Source organism: Sparus aurata, chromosome 4 (genome assembly GCF_900880675.1).
Source record: "Sparus aurata chromosome 4, fSpaAur1.1, whole genome shotgun sequence".
Taxonomy (NCBI): Eukaryota; Metazoa; Chordata; class Actinopteri; order Spariformes; family Sparidae; genus Sparus; species Sparus aurata.
The window spans coordinates 3,862,862-3,883,683 of record NC_044190.1 but is presented as its reverse complement, the minus strand read 5'-3'; the positions used below and the strand labels follow the sequence as shown (position 1 = coordinate 3,883,683).

At 42.2% G+C, this 20,822-nt stretch overlaps 3 protein-coding genes across 4 annotated transcripts in view; 1 reads left to right on the top strand and 2 right to left on the bottom strand.

The window, feature by feature from the left end:
• LOC115580368 (E3 ubiquitin-protein ligase TRIM21-like) overlaps positions 1-278 on the bottom strand; it is a 1,626-nt gene extending 1,348 nt beyond the window's left edge. The window contains exon 1 of the mRNA XM_030414644.1: positions 1-278. This exon is cut by the window's left edge and continues 1,348 nt beyond it. Within this exon, the coding sequence (XP_030270504.1) occupies positions 1-278 (278 nt within the window).
• Positions 279-2,271: 1,993 nt separating this feature from the next.
• Positions 2,272-8,144, top strand: slc7a6os (solute carrier family 7 member 6 opposite strand). Its single transcript, XM_030415013.1, has 5 exons — positions 2,272-2,568; positions 3,303-3,626; positions 5,419-5,625; positions 5,934-6,066; positions 7,173-8,144. The coding sequence occupies exons 1-5, from the start codon at positions 2,380-2,382 to the stop codon at positions 7,301-7,303; spliced, it is 984 nt and encodes a 327-aa protein (XP_030270873.1). The 5' UTR covers positions 2,272-2,379; the 3' UTR covers positions 7,304-8,144.
• A 1,282-nt stretch (positions 8,145-9,426) lies between these two features.
• Positions 9,427-19,782, bottom strand: slc7a6 (solute carrier family 7 member 6). 2 transcript variants are annotated; one of them, XM_030415012.1, is made up of 10 exons: positions 19,723-19,782; positions 14,353-14,936; positions 14,148-14,273; positions 13,134-13,278; positions 12,914-13,037; positions 12,703-12,806; positions 12,507-12,603; positions 12,029-12,178; positions 11,526-11,709; positions 9,427-11,428 (listed from the first exon to the last, which is right to left on the bottom strand). In XM_030415012.1, exons 2-10 carry the CDS (start codon positions 14,840-14,842, stop codon positions 11,361-11,363), a joined length of 1,488 nt encoding a protein of 495 aa, XP_030270872.1. In that variant the 5' UTR covers positions 14,843-14,936; positions 19,723-19,782; the 3' UTR covers positions 9,427-11,360. The 2 variants fall into 2 exon arrangements, with proteins under 2 accessions (XP_030270872.1, XP_030270871.1); XM_030415011.1 differs by lacking the exon at positions 19,723-19,782 and adding an exon at positions 19,496-19,714.
• Positions 19,783-20,822: the final 1,040 nt, after the last annotated feature.

Below are 20,822 nucleotides of genomic sequence, written 5' to 3'. Positions count from 1 at the left end.
TCTCCTGGTTTGGCCTCCTCTGAGGCGTTCTTTGCAGCTGACTGTCTTAACTGACCAGCCACTTCAGAGATGAAAGTGTTGACATGCAGCTCGTGACTTGTGTCGAATCGCTTTTTACAAACAGGGCACTGGATCTTCCGATTGACTCTCCAGTTTACAGTGATGCAGTTTTTGCAGAAGTTGTGTCCACACAGCAGAGTGACAGGAGCGCAGAACACATCCAAGCAGATGGAGCACAGAAGGTCCTCTTGAGACAGTAGACAGGTAGCAGCTGACATGCTGATGACAACAGATGGAAAATAACAATGTCATTAATGAATACTTGTTGGAAAAATGTTAATGGATTATTAGAATATTAGCTGAAGTTATTTAGAATGATTGTCTCTCGAGGGAAATGTTCCATTTGAATAAGTTAAAGTTTATTACCTGTACATTGTAAATAACGTACTTACCTGTGTGTGTATGGGACTGATATCCAGTATTTCCAGAAAGAATGCCAGAGAGAAGAAGCAAGTTTCAGTGTGTCTTTGTAGGAACAGGAACGTGTGTCCACTGCAGGACAGCTGTCACTCTGAAGAAGCCGCTGACCCGATGGGGGGATGTGACTCCTCTTTTCAGAGTGGCTCCACCTCTTCCTGTGACTGCAGCTGTTATGTGACTGCACCCTGAGAGAAAGTAACTAAATAGCCAATTGTTTTTCTTTTGTCGTTATAATGGCCAGTCCTAAAGCCACTGTAGGCCTCATGGAATAGAGAGAATTTGCATAACATTATAAAAACACTGGAGCTGCTTAGCAAGACAGACCAGGTGGTCGTATATCATTAACTCAGGCCACAAACCACATTACAATGGTCTTTTTAAGGAATATAAAAAGGAAAATAGGGTGAGATGAAAATGAAGACACAAAAGTTCACAAAACTGATTTTAAAGTTGTTAAGAAATGTGGCTGATAACTTCTGTGTCTCACTGTTGATGAGATTTTCTAGTATTACCAGTTGTCTGAGAGATCAGCCCACTTTCATCTCCTGCTACATAACTGGGATTTATTTAGAAGGTGTTTGCTCAAATTACTAAAGCAGGCTTAAATTAGTTATGGGATGTTGTGACTGCGTCTAGAGTCAATTTTCAAAAATGAATACACACTATATGTCAGTGTTACAGCACTATGAAGTTTTGGAGAAGAAATTACAAATCTGAATTTTAATATTTGCAATATTGATTAGGTAACAAAAGGTACAAACTCAGATATATTTATCTTTCCCACAGGTGAAAAAATAAGCTGTTCTCAGAAGAAAATAAGGTTTGAAGACGGTTTGAAGCTAGAAAGGTGGCAGGGTCCGCCAAATATAAGTAAAACAATATGAAATTGTGTTGTCTTTTAAGGTCAGTTTTTTTTTTGTTTGTTTAGGCATAAAAACTCAATGAAGATTGTTCTCTTGTGATTAAAATGTCTTCCCTAAAACTACGTAGTGCCTGTTATAGATAATATACATTTTGTTTTAAAGATATTATTTAATCTGCTATGTAATAATTCCACTTTATTGTGTTTCGAAATTGTAACTGAATTATTCATTAATTTAGACCTAAAAATACTAAAGACAAAATCAATTTAAATGTGTATATTCTTCCCTCTTTCCTTCCTGCCTCCTTTTAATTTGCTATGCTATTGTTATTGCCATACTGGAGACATGTATTGGTGACACACACGGGGGAAAAATCACTATAACATTATAATATGAAAATGTTATTGTAGAAACGCACCACTACGTTTCTACAATAACATTTTCATATTATAATGTTATAATGTTTTGTACGGCCTACTATACAACAACTTAATTGGTTAGTATTTTCCACTGAAGTGTGTATTATCTATTTGCATATTCCAGATATCAAAGAATGAGATATGAGCACATATGAGTGGGACAGATAAAGTGATTTATCAGGCTTTTATTCTGAAACAGATCAATCAAATCAAGGATAGATATGACTTGAACTGATTCATTCAGATAACTACAGTATTTATTGACAGTACTCCATTACGTCATGTTTCTTGTCCAAGAGGAAACGGAACGGATGACCCGCCCCACTCCGCAGTTGATTGGCTGACTCCGATAACACTAACCAATCGCACTGCTCATGCCAAAACTTCCGGAAATAATCACGACATCAACCAACCACAAGAGAGGAGAGCAACCAGTATCAGCCAATCAGAGGCCGAGTAGAGCCGGGCATGACGTCACACTCCTGGGTAAATAAATATCCCCGTACCTCCCGGGCTCCGCCGCGCTGTGACGTTTGTGATACCCGGAAATAAAGGCGGAGTGAGCGCTCTCCTGTTTCCCGTCCATCTCTCTCCAGACTAACCCAGACAGGGACATCATGGATCCAAACACGACGATCCTGCGAGTCAAGAGAAAAAGGGGCACCGACCCCGCAGATGCGTTGTTACTGGCGTGTAAACGCATCCGTCCAGAGACGTCCCAGAACTCCGGTGAAACGGTACCAGAGCCAAATGAAGCCGAAGTGGAAAATTCTGTCTTCAAACTCGTGGCAACGGTGGCGACACAGGTGAGAGGCCCGCTGGAACGGTTAGCAACCGGGGCTGCAGGCTAATGTCACCGAAGCTAGCGGGGGGCGGGAACGGCAGACACACGTTAGCTAGCGTCTTGTGTACATGTTACGATGTAGTAATGCTGACTGTCTGAGCAAAAGCTTAATTTATCTTTAATTTATCTTCTTTAAAATGATGGTAGTCGTTGAAAAACAACGCGCCTCTTGTGCTAGTTGGTGTTGTTGTTGTTAGCCTAACGTTAGCGCTGCCTGCCAACATTAGCTGTTTCTTCACTGCCTCGTTAGCTTCGTGAGACTCTTTAGCTTGTTTTGTGTTATTGAATAAGTCTGCTGGTCTTAACAATGCTCAGATTTCATCAAAGATAGAAGCTGTTGGGCCGCCAACCAGACTGTATTTATGTCAGGTGTCATCCGTCATGCGAGCTAGTTATCTGGCCAACATGGTCTGCTATATATATGTTACACTCAGTGTTATTATAAACGGGTTTCCTGTATTCTGTCTGTCTCTACAGGCCTTTCATGTGCCTTTACGTGTCTCTGCTCACTGTAACCAGTTTTTTATAAAGTGTATTTGAGCACATTTTTAGTTTTAAACTTGATTGAGGGTGGTGAGATATTTTGCAGGATTATCCAGTGCATGTAATACAACTTAGAGGTGTCAGTATTCAGAAGTCTTCTGATATCCATGTAAGAGCCCCATTATATTCTCTCCTTTGTCACTTCATCACCAGGACTCGCCTGTTCAGACGCAGGTCCGGCAGGCTTTGGCCCGGCCTCGCATGGCCCACGCACTGCGTCCCTCTGCTGCCAGTTCACAACGGATAATTGGGGACCTGCGGAGCACAAAGTGGAGCACTCGGAGGGAGGAACGCTACAGAATACTCTCCAGCCACCGTACAGGGCTGTCAAACCCAGCTGAACAGCAAACCCCCCAGACGGATGCTTCTGGAGATGTGGAGGAAACTCCAAAAGAGCAGGACAAACGTTGGAGTCTCGGTGAAATCCAGGTGGTTGATCTCCTGCATGAGAACGGAGAGGACGCGTCCTCTGGCAAGGTGAGTTGAGCATAATCGCTGCTGATTAAAACAAACGAATGTGGCTGACCTGTGGTCACATCATACTGGAGTCTACAATAGTGCCACACAATTTATCATATTTTTAATGAAAATGAACATTTTGATGCGAATGTAATCATTCTCACTAATTGCAAATCATACTGCAGTTGCTATCTGTCCAAATAATCCATCGATGACACTGTTGATATTTTAATAACCAATAGTTATCTGTCCTGTATTGTCACAAGATCAAGGTATTTGGTCAACGGTGTTAAGATATTTGATTTAGTCAACGATGCCACTCATGCTAAACAAGCTTAACATAGGCTAGCAGAAATGTGACATCGTGCCCTCAGTCAGCTCCCTGTGACATTTTCATCAGTAATTAGCTATTTTCTCAGGTTTGTTCCTTGGAATTTGTCAAATTTTCATTCAGAGTTCATCTCCAGTACCAGTGGTTCCTGTAAAGCAGGAAATCCTCTCACATTTTTGTTTTTTCAGGTCTGAATTTCAGCTTTTTCCTGCATGGCAGCCAAACATGTTTTACATGTAGATGAAGGTTCTCAGTCATCCAGGTCTTGGTAATTCTAAGTGCTGTATTGTAGGCAGCTGGACGTTCACATCCATGAGGCTTCCTCAGTTCTAACTAACTGGAGAGGAGTTTGCAGGCCAATAAACTCTGTGTGGTTCTGTCCTTACAGAGCTGTGCAGGTGTGTGAGATCTGAGTTGATCTGCTTAGTGAAACTAACACCTATGAGACTCTGAGGCGAGATCCTACCAGTAGTTATAAAAAGAAGGTTATAGAATATCTGCAAAAACTGGAAAAGGACAAATCCCAGTTAAAATGGTGACAGCATATCCTGGTTCACTTTAAACCTACCAACACGCTGAGGCAGAAACCTTTCCATCCAAAGGACAAAACACTCAGGCATAAACAGAGAAAGTAAGTTTATGCTGTTACATGCAGCACAGATTTGTACATTGGGGAGACAAAACAACGTCTCCATAAACACAGGAGGACCAACTCCTCAGCTCGAGACTCTGCTGTCCACTTGCATCTGAAGGAGAACAATCATTTAATCATCATTTCACTGTAACAATACACTAGTACATGCTGCTTTTTTCACTTTTCCCTCTGACAGTGAGCGTGCACCTGTGTTTGTTTTCATGACTGAATAAACTAACTGATTAAAAACTGACCCTAAAGGACGACCACTTTCACACTGGTATACTTTGTTTGAAGCTAGAAAGGTGACAGCTCCACCAGATATAAACAGTTCTGGTGACCTTATTTCCCCTGAGAGCAGCTTTTTTTATTCAGTTATGGAAAAATAAAAATGTCTGAGTTTATATTATTGCCTCATTTGTATTTTTAATATAAACATTTTGGGCCAGAATTTCTTCTTTAAGAAAACTACCTCGTGCCTCTTCAGGTTAAAGCAAAACTCTCGCCAAAAAGCAACCGAGGCTTTATTTGTGATTGAATATGAGTCAAACCTTCGTGTCAAAGCATAATTATGACAAAAGAGGCACTTCTAAGATTTACCGTAGTGTTGTTCTCGGGTCAAGCTCATGTTCAATGGAGTGCAGGAGCACTCTGACACTAGCATCAAAATCTCTGTTTTTAAAACACTAAGAGGTCTCGACACAACATGAAACTTTGCTCGTAGGATCACCAGGGTCTCTACACATGAACACGAGCATTGAGAACATTGTCCATGCATGAGTAAACATGGATTCTGGATATCACCGGCAGTGATTAATTTATTCTCTTGCTCTACTTTTGTAAAGGAGCAGTCCTCGGACCCTGAAGTGATCCTGTGTAACAGCACCAAGATGCTGCGGGAGCGTCTGAGTGTATCTGGCGAGAGGCTCGGGGAAGAGCACCGCGAGCTGGACGATGACTACGTCTACGATCTTTACTACCAGGAAACAGTCGCACCAGGGTGGATCCAGGATGTCCTGTCTGTCAGGGCCTATGCCGATGAGGGAGAACTGGTGTGTGTGAATGGATGGACGGACAGATGAATGAGTGCTGAATTCGGAGTGAGTGAATGAAGAAATAGGTCTGAGCTCAAACTCTTCATGTGCTAACAGCCTGAGAAATTTGTATTTGGGTAAACAGGCAGTCGGCTGACATGCAGCAGGTTAATGCCTGCTTGTAAATGTAGTCTTTATTAACTCAAACACAGTGGCCCTCGATCAGATACCATCAGTCCATATGACAGTTTCTCTGAGAACACCAAAAACTATAATGGATCAGCAGAACTGAAGCGGTCAGATAAACGGATTGTTTTTTGTCCCAGGTGCCTGACCTTGTGGTTCATGAGGAAGAGGTGTATGAAGATGAGGATGATGAGAACGAAGAAGCAAACTGGAGAAACGACTACCCTGATGAGGAGAGTGGTTCAGACAGTGACCGAGAGGAGCGCTTTGGCGGTATGTACTAATAAAGGTGTTGTTTATTCAAGTCTGTCAGTTTTAAAGGGTTAACCAGATCCTTCACTCATCAAATAAAAGAAATGATCTGCAAAGCAACATCACAGGATCAAACAACAGTAATGTGGTAACTGGTAGTGTCTTTGGCAACTAATATAAGGAAGAAAATACTGCAGCAGGCTCCCGCAGATGAATGGTGGTGATTATATGACGGCAAAAAACTTTAACTCACCATGTCTTTGTCGCCCTCCACTACTTTGTTGTTGTAGTCTCTGTCTCTGTCAACTTGTACTGGAAAAAAATCAGTGCGATGGTCAGCCCTCGATCAATACTTCCCTCAGAAAACAGCATCACTCCCTGTGAGTGACAGTCAGTGTCTGCTGTTTCCTGATGGTGATGATGTCATTTTGAGCAAAAACGTAACTGTGTCAGTTTTCACGATTCAGGGTGGGTCAGGATCTCAATAACAACTCATTACAACTGCATCAATATGATTATATACAGTCAGCAGATACATGTTTAGATTCCCAGGTGGAAACTCGGGGAAACGTGTTACAAGAACTCCTCTTTTAGTTTGGCTGCGTGGTTCAGTGTGGACAGTCCCAGTCCTGCTCACTGCACCTTCTTGGGTGAAGTTCCTTAATTTCCTGTTTCAGAAAACATGTATACAGAAAATGTGTGAAAAAGTGTGACAATATCTACAATACAGAATTTATCCTGAGACTTTATCCACCACCAGTTTGCTCAGTTGTCAGGGTTATGCTGTTTCCTGACTGCCAAAGAAGTATTGTGTACGGTCTTTGTAGGTTTCGGCTAGTCGTGTGGTTCCTGCCAGGCTTTACTCATGACATCTCCTTTCCATCTTGAGATAGCTTGACACATTTCTGACGATTGGGAAACATTCACAATATAATCCAGCATTAAATATAGAGAGAAGTGCTGTGTGTCAGTGTCAGTCTGCCCGTCTTTCAGTTAAATTTCCATGAATCAATAAGCTACTGCGTCTGTCTGTCTGTCAGTCACAGGAAGGACAGGATTCTTGATGAGGTCGTGGAAATCACGGTGTCTCCCCTCACTGATTGGCTGGTTTCTGTTGCTTGTTTCAGGTTACTGGGAGGAGGAGCACTCATACAGCCAGAGGAGCTGGCAGCGCTACCAGAGGGAAGTGCTGCACGAGCTGGGCTGCCGCGATGAAGATGAGGATGCTGATGATGGAGACAAATGTGATTCTGACTGATCTGTTCTAACCCACAGCTGTCAGTGGATCTTCCCAATGCCCTCTTCAGAAATAACCCTATAGTATATATATCCCTGTGTAGGTGAGAGTGGAGGAACGTAACTGCTCAGGTGGCGCAGAACAGAAACAAGCCTGAAAAATATCACTCCCACAAATCAAAGTGTAGCAGTTTGTGTGTAGCACTCCTCAGCTGGCAGAAACATCACGTTGTCGGTACCGGTAACAATCCACTTGTGTTCCAAAGTTCAGTTCTGTGTATCGGCGTGTGAGAAATGCTAACAGTCACAAAGTTTGTCTACCATGAATGGTTCAGAAAGTTGAGCTTTTCGGGTGGAACCCATCCCTCTCTACTACACAGGTAGGTGTTATTTCCAGAAGGATCCAGAGTGTCTTTTTTTTAATTTCTTTTTTTTTTTAACTGTGGTGGAGTGAACGTGTGTCTGTGTGTGTGTGTCTGTGTGTGTGTGTGTGTGTGTGTGTGTGTGTGTGTTTGTTCAAAGTGGATGTGTGTGTGTTAGAAATGTTGCGTATTAGTGTTACATGCGTGGTATGCTTTGTGCTGTTAACACTTCTGTTAGTGAGACGTTTTGGGCTGCGCGTGGTTGCAATTTAGGGTGTTTGCATTTTGTGCATGGTTTTGTGTGTGTGTGTGTGTGTGTTAAGATTTTGCATAATGTGAAAGTGTGGTGCATTGTTTCTGTTGTGGGTGAGTTTGTGTCAGAAATTCCCTTTTATGAAGTTCAGATTGTTTCTGTTGGATGCGTGTTGGATTAAACTTTTTGTAAATATGTAGATGTGTATAAAAAGAAAGCTTTCAAAATAAACCACAAACCTCTCCGTGTCACTTTGTCCTGCATGATGAATACACTGAGTGAGTAAAATAACTGCTAACGATCATTATGTCAGAAATTGTGACAACATCCTCAAATGTCTAAGATACTCAGTTTACTGAAGAAAAGGACAAAAAAAAAACAATTCACATTTGAGAATGTGTCAGACAACTAACTGACAAATCGTTGCAACTACAACAAAAACCTTTGCAAATCACGATGTGAGTATTGAACATAAACGTCATTGAAGATCTAAAGAGTCGGCTGTCGGTTGATCCACAACAAGAACTCATAAATGTGAAACGTCTCCTACAGCTGGAGGAAGGAAGAGACGAGCAACAAACCACTCTGCATCCTTGTTCTGGCTGCAGATGTTGATCTGAGCTGAAATGTTTTCGTCTGTTTCCCTAAGGCAATGCATTTTTTGATAAAGAAGTAGACTAGTGAAAGCGGGTGAGGAAGGTTAGTGTAGAAAACCAGTCCCAGCTGCTCTGACATTGTTAAAGCATCAAGTGTGGGCTTAAAATCATCCTGCTCTGTGATCAACTTCTACATGTTGGAAATGTAAATAATCCATGTTCATGGAGAAACTCTTCTATCCTAACCTGACAGAGGAGAGACTTAAATGTAGATGCTCCAGTAGATAATCCATTTACAAAACTGTGTGTGAACTGCAGAAACAATTTGTCTCTCATTCCCTAAACAAGCCTCCAACCAGAGAAGTTGGATCGCTCAAGAGGTCAAATGTACAGAAGAGTATAAGGGCCATGCAGGAGGGAAATAAATGAGAGGAGGAGGGTTTGTTTTTTCATTATGTATTTCAAGAAAAAGTCAAAATGTTGAGAATAAAGCGGAAAAACAATTTTGTGAATAAAGTCAACTCTTCCCAGCTCTCCTGGTCCCTCAGATCCAGTTATGTGAGCGACTGACAGCTATGTGAGCGGCCGAGCATCCGGTCTCTGACGTTACTACGTCCTTTTAATACCAGCTTGCAGGAATGCGGCCACCTCTTCTATGCTTGTGTGGTTTCTCCTTCTGAACAGACAACGTTTCTGCACAATCTCTTCAAAGTCCTGATGCTGACAACTACACTGTGTTTATGAGCTGAAAGGTAAATAATGTCTTTGTTACTTCAGCTGATTCTGAAGAACAGATTCACCGGTTCATCTACACAAGGCCGTTTGTTGAGGCAGTCATATGTGCTCAACTGTGGGTTAAACTTTTTCTTCCATGTAGCAAGACTAGTTGAAGACATTGGAAAAAAAAAAAACATTTAAAAACGTTTTTCATGTATATCCAGACTTGTTAAAATGTTTATTTTTTCATGTATTGAGAACAGTTTAAAAAATGTGTATTTTCATGTGTGGAGACCTGTTAAAAACGTTTTTTCATCATGTATCGAGCCAAGTGAAAACATTTTTTCATGTATCGAGATGGTTAATTCATCTCACAGCCTGACAGTCTGAGGTGACAACTTATTGGTAAGTGTAGGTGACTCCAAGAATAACTTTAAAAAGATCTGTTAAAGTTGTAACAGCTGTATCGTAGGCAACTGGAGGCGTATCAGTTTCTTGAAGACGTTCGACCTCTCATCTTCTTCAGTACTCTTGGATGAGAAGTCGTCTTCAAGAAACTGAAACAGCTCCAGTTGCCTAAAGTTCAGCTCTCAGAATTACCATGACCTGGATGACTGAGAACCTTCATCAACATCTGTTATCAGTGTTGGAACAGGAACTATACAGTGTGTACACTGAATCTGGGACGTCATAATAAAAGTTGCTCCAGGAACATGATTTCATATTGCAAAACAAACACTGAAGACAACCACATCTGGAGTAAGTTTCTGTGACTAAATGGGTCAAGTAGAGACTCTCATGCAGGGGACTGGGTTTGCATACCCGGTGGAATGTAGAGAGAGAATATTTGGTTAGATTCAGGGAACTAAAGTACCGGATTGGGTTTGGGGAACTAAAGTTCTTGGTTAGGTTTAGGGAAACGGATTGTGATAAAATATATCCTTTCACAACATTAAACACCTGCTGGAAAGGATAAAAACTTCTATGTGCACATTTTCCAGTCTTTTCCTCCTCAGTCGAACCAAGACTGGACAGTTTCAGTGATAGTCCTGGAGCAACATGAATTCTGATGTTCAGGACACAAACATGGTTACCTAAATCGCTATTTCGACCAAAACCTGAACATCTGTTGAAGTCCTAAATTAAGCATGTTGAACATTGTCAAGAGTAAACTGGTTTGGTGCTACGGTGTAAAACAAAGATAAAGAAAGGAAGGTTATATGTCCATGTACTTTGTGGCCATTCAATTTCGGTTTTGAAGTTGAAAAACAAAAAAATGGAAAAGGATTAGTTTCCTACATTGTGCTTCAAATCATAAAAAACAAAACCAGAACAGGACTTGTATCCCGTCTTTGGTTTTAAAATCGGAAACCGAAAAATGGGAAAGGACTCATCAACTGCTACACCTTCCTGCAATGCAAGACAGACTTGACTCACTTCAGCCAAAACATCTGAGACATTTACTAAAGTATTTAAATACCCAAGTTTCTATTTCAACGTGTAGCAAAAAGAATTAAAATGCAAAAAAAGGCATTAATAAAGATTACTGAAAATCTTTTCATAGCAGCAGACAAAAGCAATTTTTCTTCCTGTTCCTCATTTAGGAAGTGACATAAACAGATTATTTACAATAGTTTAATTCTCAGGCAAGATTAATCACATTCACACATGCTTCAAACGGTAGCGTTCAGTTCAAATGAGTTAAATCCATATAATAAAATATATTTGCGTGGAGTCCCTTTGGTCATGGCAGCACCTGTACAATCTCACAGGCACATACTGTAGGCCTTCAAACCTGTAAAACTAATATGGCAAATCCTTTATCAGAGGTCATTAAATAGTGAATCATATAGAAATTAAACTAACAATATCTGTAATATGCAGTAGAACAGTACTAATTTTCGTAGGAGTTCAAGTCCTTGCAGGTCCTGGAATTCCAGGTCAGTTCTGCATGTGAACGTGTGCATTGTGTGGCAGCATTTCCAGTGTTGTGAACGAGTCAGTGAAGTCTGAGTGTTTCAACAACGTGTGTAGTAACATAAAAGAGTCACAAATCTCCTGTTTCACAACAGAACCCCTGGTCTGGTCTGGTGGGGACTGTCAGCTGTGAGGCTGCAGACACTACTGAGGAAGGTTTGAGTGTTTTAGATGCTATTCACTTTTGTCCATCTCCGTCAGCACACAGTAGCAGGTGTACTGGGTGTAGTGAGTCAGAGAACCTGCAGCGACAGACAGCAACACGTCAGCAAGTTGTTGAGACAGAAACGAGCAATACAGTCAGAAACGTCAGTGATGCTGCGTGTGTGGTTGACTCACGCAGCAGCTTGGTGATCGTAGGAGGTCGTTTGGATTCTGGAAGATGGACACCGAGGAAATAGACAGGAACGCCGGACAGCGCGATGGCAATGCCAATCAGAGAGTTGACGGTGTCACTGTAGAGAGGAACTGCCACCAGGAAAATAGCACACAGACAAAACACCACCGGGTACAATAGAGTCAGCTGTAGAGAGAGACATGAAGGAGACTGTGAGCAGAAACAAACCACTACTTGTTCGTACACTTCATCTTTGCCTCAATGGCCAATTCTTCAGAAACGTGGGAGGTGCATGAATGCACAGCAACGTTCTTGCTTTTCTGCTGTGATTTACCAGCAGGTGTATCAAGAAATCAATGACTTCAAAAGATACATTCAAGCAAATAAAAAAATAAATACAATAAAATACATCAAGATACAAGAAGACGTTACACTCAGTCAGTGTGTGGTCACAGTGTTTCCTGGTTCACAGACTGACTCTGGACTCCCACAGGTGTGTTCTCACCTTGAGCGGTCTGTGTCTGTCAGGCTCTTTCCAGCGGAGGTAGATCTGCCCGGCGATGGACAGACCCATGAAGAACCAGTAGCTAAAACTGTAGTAGTTGATGAGCTGGAAGACATCTTCCACTGTTAGGTAGATCAGTGACATGACACACTGGACAGTGGCCAGAGGAACAAGGGGACGATGGAAAACAGGGAAAAAAACAACAGATGTCAATGAATGTCACAGAGTATTCATTTCATTATGAAGACCTCATTAGCTCCACTTCTTAATGATCAGAGGTGGAACGCTGGTTTAATGAAAGGAGTGTCATATTTAAAACAAGCGTTGCCAGATACTTTTAGTTTCCATCATAATCATATTCTGTTTTTTTTAACAATTGAAATAAGTCTATATATCAAAAACAGTTAATACATTGAAGGAAACTAGAGAATGAGAGGCCTCCACCCTACAGTAGAAGCTTCCTGTGCTTCACACTCACATTAAAGATGAGAGCCGGGATGGGAGTGAATCTCTGTATGTGGATCATGGACAGAGCATCTGGAAGGTGGCCCTCACGAGAGCCCACAAAAAACAACCTGGACACAACAAACATGAAGAAAGAATAAGGTTTAGGTAGATAATGATTAACAAGTATCCACTCCAGATGTTGGCAGTGTTTTGTGTGTGTGTTCTACCTGGATGCAGCAATGATGGAGGCGTTGAGGCCTCCGTAGCAGGACAGAGCCACAGCGATGGGGATGGTCCAGCTCATCACCCCGAGAGTGTGATCTGCAAAAGTCTGATGCAGAGACAGACGCTGGTTCAGCTGCTGCAGTTTCAGCTCACACACATGCATCTTGTCCTAAACGTCATCAGCTTTTTTCTGTTCATGGTGAGATCACTCACCACTGCCACTGCATCACTGGCCAGTATAGCACTAACATCCAGAACAGCATAGTAGGCCACATTGGTGAGGATGTAGATGATGGTGACTATGGGCATCGAGATGGCGATGGCCAGAGGAAGGTTCCTGCAATAAGACATCAGATCTTTAGTTGTTTTAAGGATTCTTTGTTGTGTCTGATCACAATTCCTACTGAAAAGGAAACACAAAAGCTAAAGTTACCTTTCAGGGTTTTTAATCTCCTCAGTCACAAAGTTGAGGGTGTCCCAGCCGGAATAGGAGAAGAGAGCAGAGTAGAGCGCCAGCGCAATATCACCAGGATCTGTAGACGATCCCTCAAAGGGTGATTCAAAGTTGGATGTATAACCTAAGATGGAGACAAAACAATTAAAGGAACAGTCAGTGATTATTTGTTTGCATCCATGTACAAAATTGTGTGAGCAATAGTTTACAGGAGTTAAGATTTCAAACTTTCTATAAAATCAGGAGCTGGATTTCTGCCGTGACAGTTTATCACGCGTCCTCACAGAGAGGCTGTCTGTGACGTCTGGGACTGAATGCAGTTCATGTCAGCTGATATCTTACTAAAGATGGTAATGCATTATTCCTTTGTTGTACAAAGCAACACACGGAGGTGCTGAGTGATCCTAAGCCGTCCCATCAATTATCTGCCCAAACGTAAAATTGTTGTTATTCTGAACAACAAAACGCTGTGTGGAAGAACACAGCAGCACCACTGATCACAGAGCAGCTGGCAGAGAGAGGCTGGGGCTACAGCTGCAACTAACAGTTATTTACTTTTAATCATTTTGTCTATACAATGTGAAAAATGCTTATCACAACTTCCCAGAGAGATGTCTTTAAATGTCCTAAACTCAGACTCTTCATTTACTGTCATAAATGGCAAAGAAAAGCCAAAGAGAATCCTCACATGTGAGAAGATGGAAACCAGCTATTTTTAAAAAATACATTTTTGCTTAATAAATGACTGAAACAATTTATCCATTATGAAAAAAGTTTGAAGTTGATTTTCTGAAGCAATTCTTTGACTTATCGATGAATCGACTAACTGTTGCAGCTCTAACTGGGACACAGTTGTGGAGGAGAGGACATGTGTGCAGTGCTTACTGCACACTTTCTATAACTGTGTGAGCGCAGCAACAGTTTGAGCCGATGGCACTTTGAACAGTTTTGTCATGCAGGACAATGTGTCTGCACTGCAGTGACACCACTCACCCTGACACAGCTTGACGATGCCGGTGATGATGATGACGATGAGGGCTGCCACCTTGGCATAGGTGAAGATGTCCTGCACGCGGGTGCCCCACTTTACATAGGCAGAGTTGATGAATGTCAGCAGGCCTGAGGAGAGAGCGGAGTTCCATACATGTTCTATCTCTGTATGAACAGCTACAGTGGGACAAAGAGTAGAAGTACTTACATAAACATGCTGCAGCGATGAGCCTGGCTGCTGCGTACGGTGGTTCACACGTGGGAAAGAGAGGCTGCACCAGGTAGTTTGCAAATGTAATGGCAATGACCGCCTGGCTGGTGGGCTCAATAATCAACAAAGATGTCCACAGACGGATAAATGCAATAAAGCCACCAAATGACTCCAGGATGTATGCATAAGATGCCCCTGATTTGGTGATAGTTGTGCCAAGTTCAGCGTAGCAGAGCGCCCCCACCACGGAGAACAGACCTCCAATGATCCAGATGACCAGCGACAGGCCGTAAGAGGCGCTGTAGATGAGAACACCCTTTGGGGAGACAAAGATGCCAGAGCCGATCATGTTCCCTACGATCAGGCTGACTCCATTGAGCAGCGAGATCTCCTTCTTAAGCTGCATGCTCTCTTTGGGCGGCTGCATGTCTTGGGATGAGTCGCTGGCGCTGCCGTTCATCCTCTTGGCCTCTTCATCAGCGGCCATGATGCCGTCGTCTCTGGACTGAGCCAGCAGGAACCGAGGACCGGCTGTGGTCGCTACAGACCCTTATCCTATTTCTGGCAACCTCTGGAACAACCTGTCCAACACATTCAGACGTAGCATTTATTTTTTGGTGAAATGAAGATCATCTCCAAATTGTGAATCAGAAGAGTGTGTTGTGACTGTTTATACATCTCTAATGTATCAAATAGGATGAAAGAAAGGTCATGAATTGAGCACAGGACAGAAGTTTGGGATGAACACGAAAGAGGAAGGGCGGTGAAAGTGGGAACATTAACTGCAGATCACAACATTAAAGTACAAGTCTGAGACTTTTCTTTAGAATGATTTAATGCACCATGATGCTGAAGGTGATTCATGTGGCCGAGGCTCCTGCAGCAACATCAGCTACAGGACAAAGAAGAAGTCAGCTTGAAACGTGGCCAGAGAATTGTTTTATGGGTCAAATGGTATATTATCATAATTTCATGTTTACTTAGTAAACGTATTTTAACTTGTTATAGGGGACAAATATACTGAGATAAAGGGAACAATGTGAACTATCTGCATGCATGCAGGGCTAAGAGAACTAGTGGCCGTCAGCTGAGAGGACGGCAGGTTAGAACAGCAGGAGTAGTGCTGCATATAATGGAGATGTGGAATGCACAATTCACAGGACGATAATATAACTATACATCAGACAGAAGGGCCACTTATCACAGTGGGCTGCTGCTTTAGTGTTGTGTCCGTGTGCATGTGATGTTCACGCTTCAATTAGTCAGCAGGCATCTGCTCCACATGGGCAGACTCACCACACACCACACACCACACACCACACACACACACACACCACACACACACACACACCACCTGTTTTCTGCCGATGACACACCGATCAGTGACACAAACAACCACACTGCTGTAAACCTGAATCTCATAACTCAACAACAGACACAGATCTAATCGAAGCAATGTCCTCCTGCATGGATTCATTCAAGCCAGGAGCTGAAGGTGCCAGTGGTGTGAGTTGTTGTATGTGAGTGTGAACGTGTGTGTGTGTGTGTGTGTGTGTGTGTGTGTGTGTGTGTGTGTGTGTGTGTGTGTGTGTGTGTGTGTGTGTGTGTGAAATGTGTCGAGCATTACTCAACTCAGTTAACAGTCCTGAAGAAGAGAGAACGTAGGTGTGATGTACAGTACAGTAAATCATGGGGGTGATAAAGCTATGAATATATCAAAGACAGCAACTGACATTCAACACTTACATTTATTACAGTTTTTATTGATTGCTTTGACCTGCTTAAACAAACTGGGATCCACTTGGTTTTCATCATCACTGTCTCAGCAGAGAAGAAGACACCTCTTGCAAATGTGTTAACCCTTTCTCATTGAATTGACACATTTTCTCCTCCCTTTTGCAGACTAGTTAACACGGATGTCATTCAAGCAGTCCAAACTCCATTGTTTTAGCTATGGTAACCAAACAGAAACCATCTGTTCCTAACTATTAGAAACTACCTGCATCAGTATGAAATCACTAAAGCACCTGTTTGACACTCCTAAACACAAATCTTCAATGAGCAATCAGTCTGCAGGCCTTAAAAAGTGCAGCGGCTGTGTTGTTCTTTGCCAACATGGATTGAAGAGGTCTGAGGCAGATGAGAGTGAGAAATAGGTGCAGAGGAATGTCAAGGTTGGATGGCATGCAAGAAGATTTTTCCCTTGGTTCATTGCAAGTCAGGATAATGAATGTGATGTGGATGAGGCCATGTGGCCCCATCATCAAGACAGAAGAGCCTGAGTATCAATAGTGGCTATTTCTTATACTCTACAGTAATAGATTGTTATACTGTAATATTTTATATCTTTAACTTCTTTTCTGTGTTTTAAAACAGGTCAGTTGTTCAGGAAAATGCTTGCTGTGAAGCTGCAGAAATGTTCTGTGAACTATGAGACTACCAGCTTTCTTATTTTCTTTCTATTTACTCTAATAGATTTTATTTTGGTTTCCATGTATTTTGTGTAATAATTACAGTATTTCAGTTTTCAGCAACAGTTCGAAAAAAAAAAAGAATCAATGGAATCAAAAAATGCATCAAAGCATTTCTGATTCTGGATTCAATTCTTTGCAAGAAGGCACATTTGACAACAAATGGCATGAAAGCTACGCAGAGTAATAGGCCACAATGACAAGCAATGGTGCACCGATTCACACTGAGAGCTGTGTTTTGTGTTTTGTTGTCCACTGTGTAATGGCTGATTGGAAGAGCTCATACACTTGTTTGCAAGTTGTGTTGATTGAAGGCAAAATGAGCTTTTGTTGCATATTTGAAATGTTCTGGCACGTTTGGAGCCTTTTGCAAACAAAATGAGTCATTCTGACCATGAGTGCCGCTGTTTCAGCCTGTGTGTTAACTGTTCTGAAAATGTGGAGTTTGAGTCGACTGCTGCATCAAAGCAATCAATAAAAACTGTAACTCTGTAGCAATCTTTTGACATGAATCCCTAAAAATGACATAAATAAATAGATCTGATAGGTGGAAATACGATGGATCCTAAACTTAAGAGCCACAGGGAGATGAAGCAGCTGTCTGCAGGTTCTGCTGGCCAACAGAACAACACTTTGACTTTACACTCTCGTCTCTGAGACCACCATAGAGTTAGTCTAGGACTTCACTTAAGAAAAGGATGTGTGTCTTGCTGGTGATACATTAAAGATATTTCTTTCTGACACTGTAGTGATTCCAGTACATTTTAGTGTCAGTTTCAAGAATATCTGGATGTTCATCAGGATAAGAACATTATTTTTGTCCAGGATAATCATGGGAGTTTGATATTGCACCATGTCTTGCCAGGACCGTCACCCTCTCTGCATTCATTTCTCTTAGAGAGAGAAAGTGGCACATGTGCAGCCAACTGACCTCATTTTCTAATAAATATAACTTAAATTCAAACAGGAAGCAGAGCATGATGTTGAGAGACGGTTGATGTTGTGGAGAAGACGGGTGTCAATGGACTGCTATGTAAGATAAGAACGTGTTCTCTCCACATCATTTAAGAACTCAAAACAAAAATAATAACAATGAACAGAAATTAATAGGCAGCTATTTTGATGACCAGTTATTTGTTGAGGTAATGTATTCAGCAAAAATGCCAAACACTCTGGTTCCAGGTCTCTACTGGGAGGCTTTACCAACATACAATGAATCTTTGTCTTTTTTCTCTTTCTTCTGGATTGTTTGTTGGACAGAACAAGCCGCTGGAATACAGAACTATTAGTTTTTTGTAAAATTGTGACAGCCATCTTTCACTTTCTTCTTTCAACTTACTGACCAAACAATTAATCGATAATTGAAGACAATTATCAGCACATTATCAATAATGAAAATAATAACTGCAGCTCTAATTAGAGACAGAGAGCATGCACACGTATGGCAGCAAGCTGTTTGTTGTGAACTCACTGTAAGTATTCATCCACTCCTTCACTTCTCGTCTTTATAACATGTGTCATCTTACATCCAAGGTGTGTTTTCTTTTATTTGAGGACGATATTTGACTAAGATCCTCTGCTAAACCTCATCATCTGTTTCCAAACACACGGAACAAGCCAGTGAAGCATCGAAGTTGGATACATTGTTAAATAAATGAATAAAAGTTAAAGTTCAGACTTTAAATGTGTAACTGTGTCAGCTTCCACCAGACAGCCAGCTCCTAACATGTGAAAGATGAGCCACAGATCTGGAGACGTCATGATGAGTAATCTCTGCTACAACAACAGCTTTGGTGGTTTAGATCAGCTCATTTCAGATTTAAGGTGAAATGAGCCTTTAAACGTCAGTGTGGATCAGTCTGTTGACTCCTGTGACATCAGATCTACACCGACAGACCGCTGACGGTGATGAAACACGTCCTGTAGCGTACAAAGCATCCCGGAGCAGCGTTCTCTTCCTCAAATTAAATCTCAGTCCAGAAACACTGAATCACTAACCCTGACTTCCGCTGATGACTTTCACAATAAAGTTACACTTCTGTCTAACAACTTTGGTGGAAGTATTTTTTCTCTCTAAATGTTTTTTTTTTTACACTGAATATATAAATCATAATTTGTATAGATCAAACCCGTATTTAAACCCCAGGACAGGTAAGTAACATGAACATATGGAGGGAAATTAAATAGATCCACGAACAGCAACACAAGAAAAACAAAGACAAAAACACATGAAGCAATGTTTCCTGTTATTATACAGCTGCACAAACTCCTGTTGTGTCTTTCAATAAAGCATCACTAATAACTGAATCAGTCGTAACAGTGTCAGACCATCACTAGCTGATGTTATCTGACCTCCGCCTGTTCTTTGACCTGTTTAAACATCACGTCTTTGAATTCAACCGGAGATACACAAACACAAGTTGTCCCAAACACACACACACACACCGGGCATGATGTTTAGCTGATGTTGTCTTTAACTTTGAATGTGAAACGCCGGTAGCATCTCGGCTATCTGCTGTTAGCTTGGCGCGGCTCCACAAAGAGCCGACTTCCCTTTTGTCCCGTCAACCTGCCTGAAATCTGCTTTAATTGGATAAATCTCCCGGTGAACACACGCTCACTGCCCCGCGTTAACGACAGCTCTTCCCCGGGACATGTTCCAGTCTTACCTGTGCTGGTCTGCCTCCTGCCCAGCAGTGTTGACAGCCGGCCAACACGGTGTCCCCTCACTGAATGCATCAGCAGCCGCCAACAACAACTGGCTGCTGCTGCTGCTGCTGCCGGCCGGGGGAGACGTCATGTGACGTAGCTGCTACTGCACACACACATCTGACATGTAAGAGACAGACACACACACACATCTGACATGTAAGACACACACACACACACACCTGACCTGTAAGAGACACATGGAGGCGTCAGTGGAGAAGGATAACCTCTGTAGCTTCCTCCTCACAGCTGCAGCTAATGGGACAATTAAGCAATTAACATGCAGTCATGCTGCACAGGCCCAGAAGATGTTAGGCACAGTGTACAGAAATACTGCAGGCTACAGGTTTACTACAACTGAGAGTTAATTAAAGATTAATGTGATGATCATACGGTTAACTCTTTTATATAAACAAATACAGTCTCCCAGTGCTGCATAAGGACCGACTACCTCATTTGTACAATAGTGCCTAGACAAGCAGGAAAAACAGCATAGACCAGCACCAAAACACAACATATGCATATGTTGTGTTTTGGTGCAGGGCTATGCTGTTTTTTTCAGCAGGGTGGGTGCAAATGGCTTCATGCATGGACCTGGGCTTCAGGGCCTCTTGACCTCTTGGGTCCTTCAGGCTCCCTCAGTAATCCGTACTTGCTTTGTCTCTGCACGCGAGGTGTCTAGTTTATGTGCATGACTCAAATGCTGGCAGATACAGCAGGTGTAGGCAGGTGTATTGATCATGAAATCAGAATCATCGTGTCTTAAATTATTATTGAATTATTAATGTTTCTTGGCAAAGCAGCTGCTTAGTTGGCTGATGCCTGGAGCCGGCTCTCAGTCTCCACTGAGCCTGATGCTGCTCCCGTGTGAAGAGCAGACATGTAATTAGAGCCGTCCTGCCATGAGCGTGAGGTTCAGAGGACGGGCCCTGCCTGACACTGACAAGCTGGTGAGATGTAAGAGATGGTCAAACTGCTTCACACACCCAGAAAAACTGCATTTTCTTCAGAGCACACCACTGACACAATGAGCTGGCACGGGTCCATGAAGTACAGAACCGCACCAGACACATAGTTATCAGCTGAATGTGTGATGGGTAAAGAGCAGGGATGTGCTGGAGGGTAGTGCTAGTTAGCCATCTTAGTTCAATGTGTACACCGACAAGTAGTGGAAGATAATGAGACACGGTCTTTACAGAGGAAAAACAAATCCACAGGAAGACACAGGGAAGACTTCTTTCTCCAGTGTGGTCCTCCATGTATTTACATTACATTTACATTTACATT

Excerpts from the sequence above, each read along its gene's own strand:
- slc7a6os (XM_030415013.1), top strand. The coding sequence starts at position 2,380 with ATGGATCCAAACACGACGATCCTGCGAGTCAAGAGAAAAAGGGGCACC. Across the intron at positions 2,569-3,302 it reads TGGCAACGGTGGCGACACAG|GACTCGCCTGTTCAGACGCA; the intron begins GTGAGAGGCCCG and ends CTTCATCACCAG. Across the intron at positions 5,626-5,933 it reads ATGCCGATGAGGGAGAACTG|GTGCCTGACCTTGTGGTTCA; the intron begins GTGTGTGTGAAT and ends TTTTTGTCCCAG.
- slc7a6 (XM_030415012.1), bottom strand. The coding sequence starts at position 14,842 with ATGGCCGCTGATGAAGAGGCCAAGAGGATGAACGGCAGCGCCAGCGAC. Across the intron at positions 14,274-14,352 it reads CATCGCTGCAGCATGTTTAT|GCCTGCTGACATTCATCAAC; the intron begins GTAAGTACTTCT and ends CTCTCTCCTCAG. Across the intron at positions 11,429-11,525 it reads TACGATCACCAAGCTGCTGC|GTTCTCTGACTCACTACACC; the intron begins GTGAGTCAACCA and ends CTGTCGCTGCAG.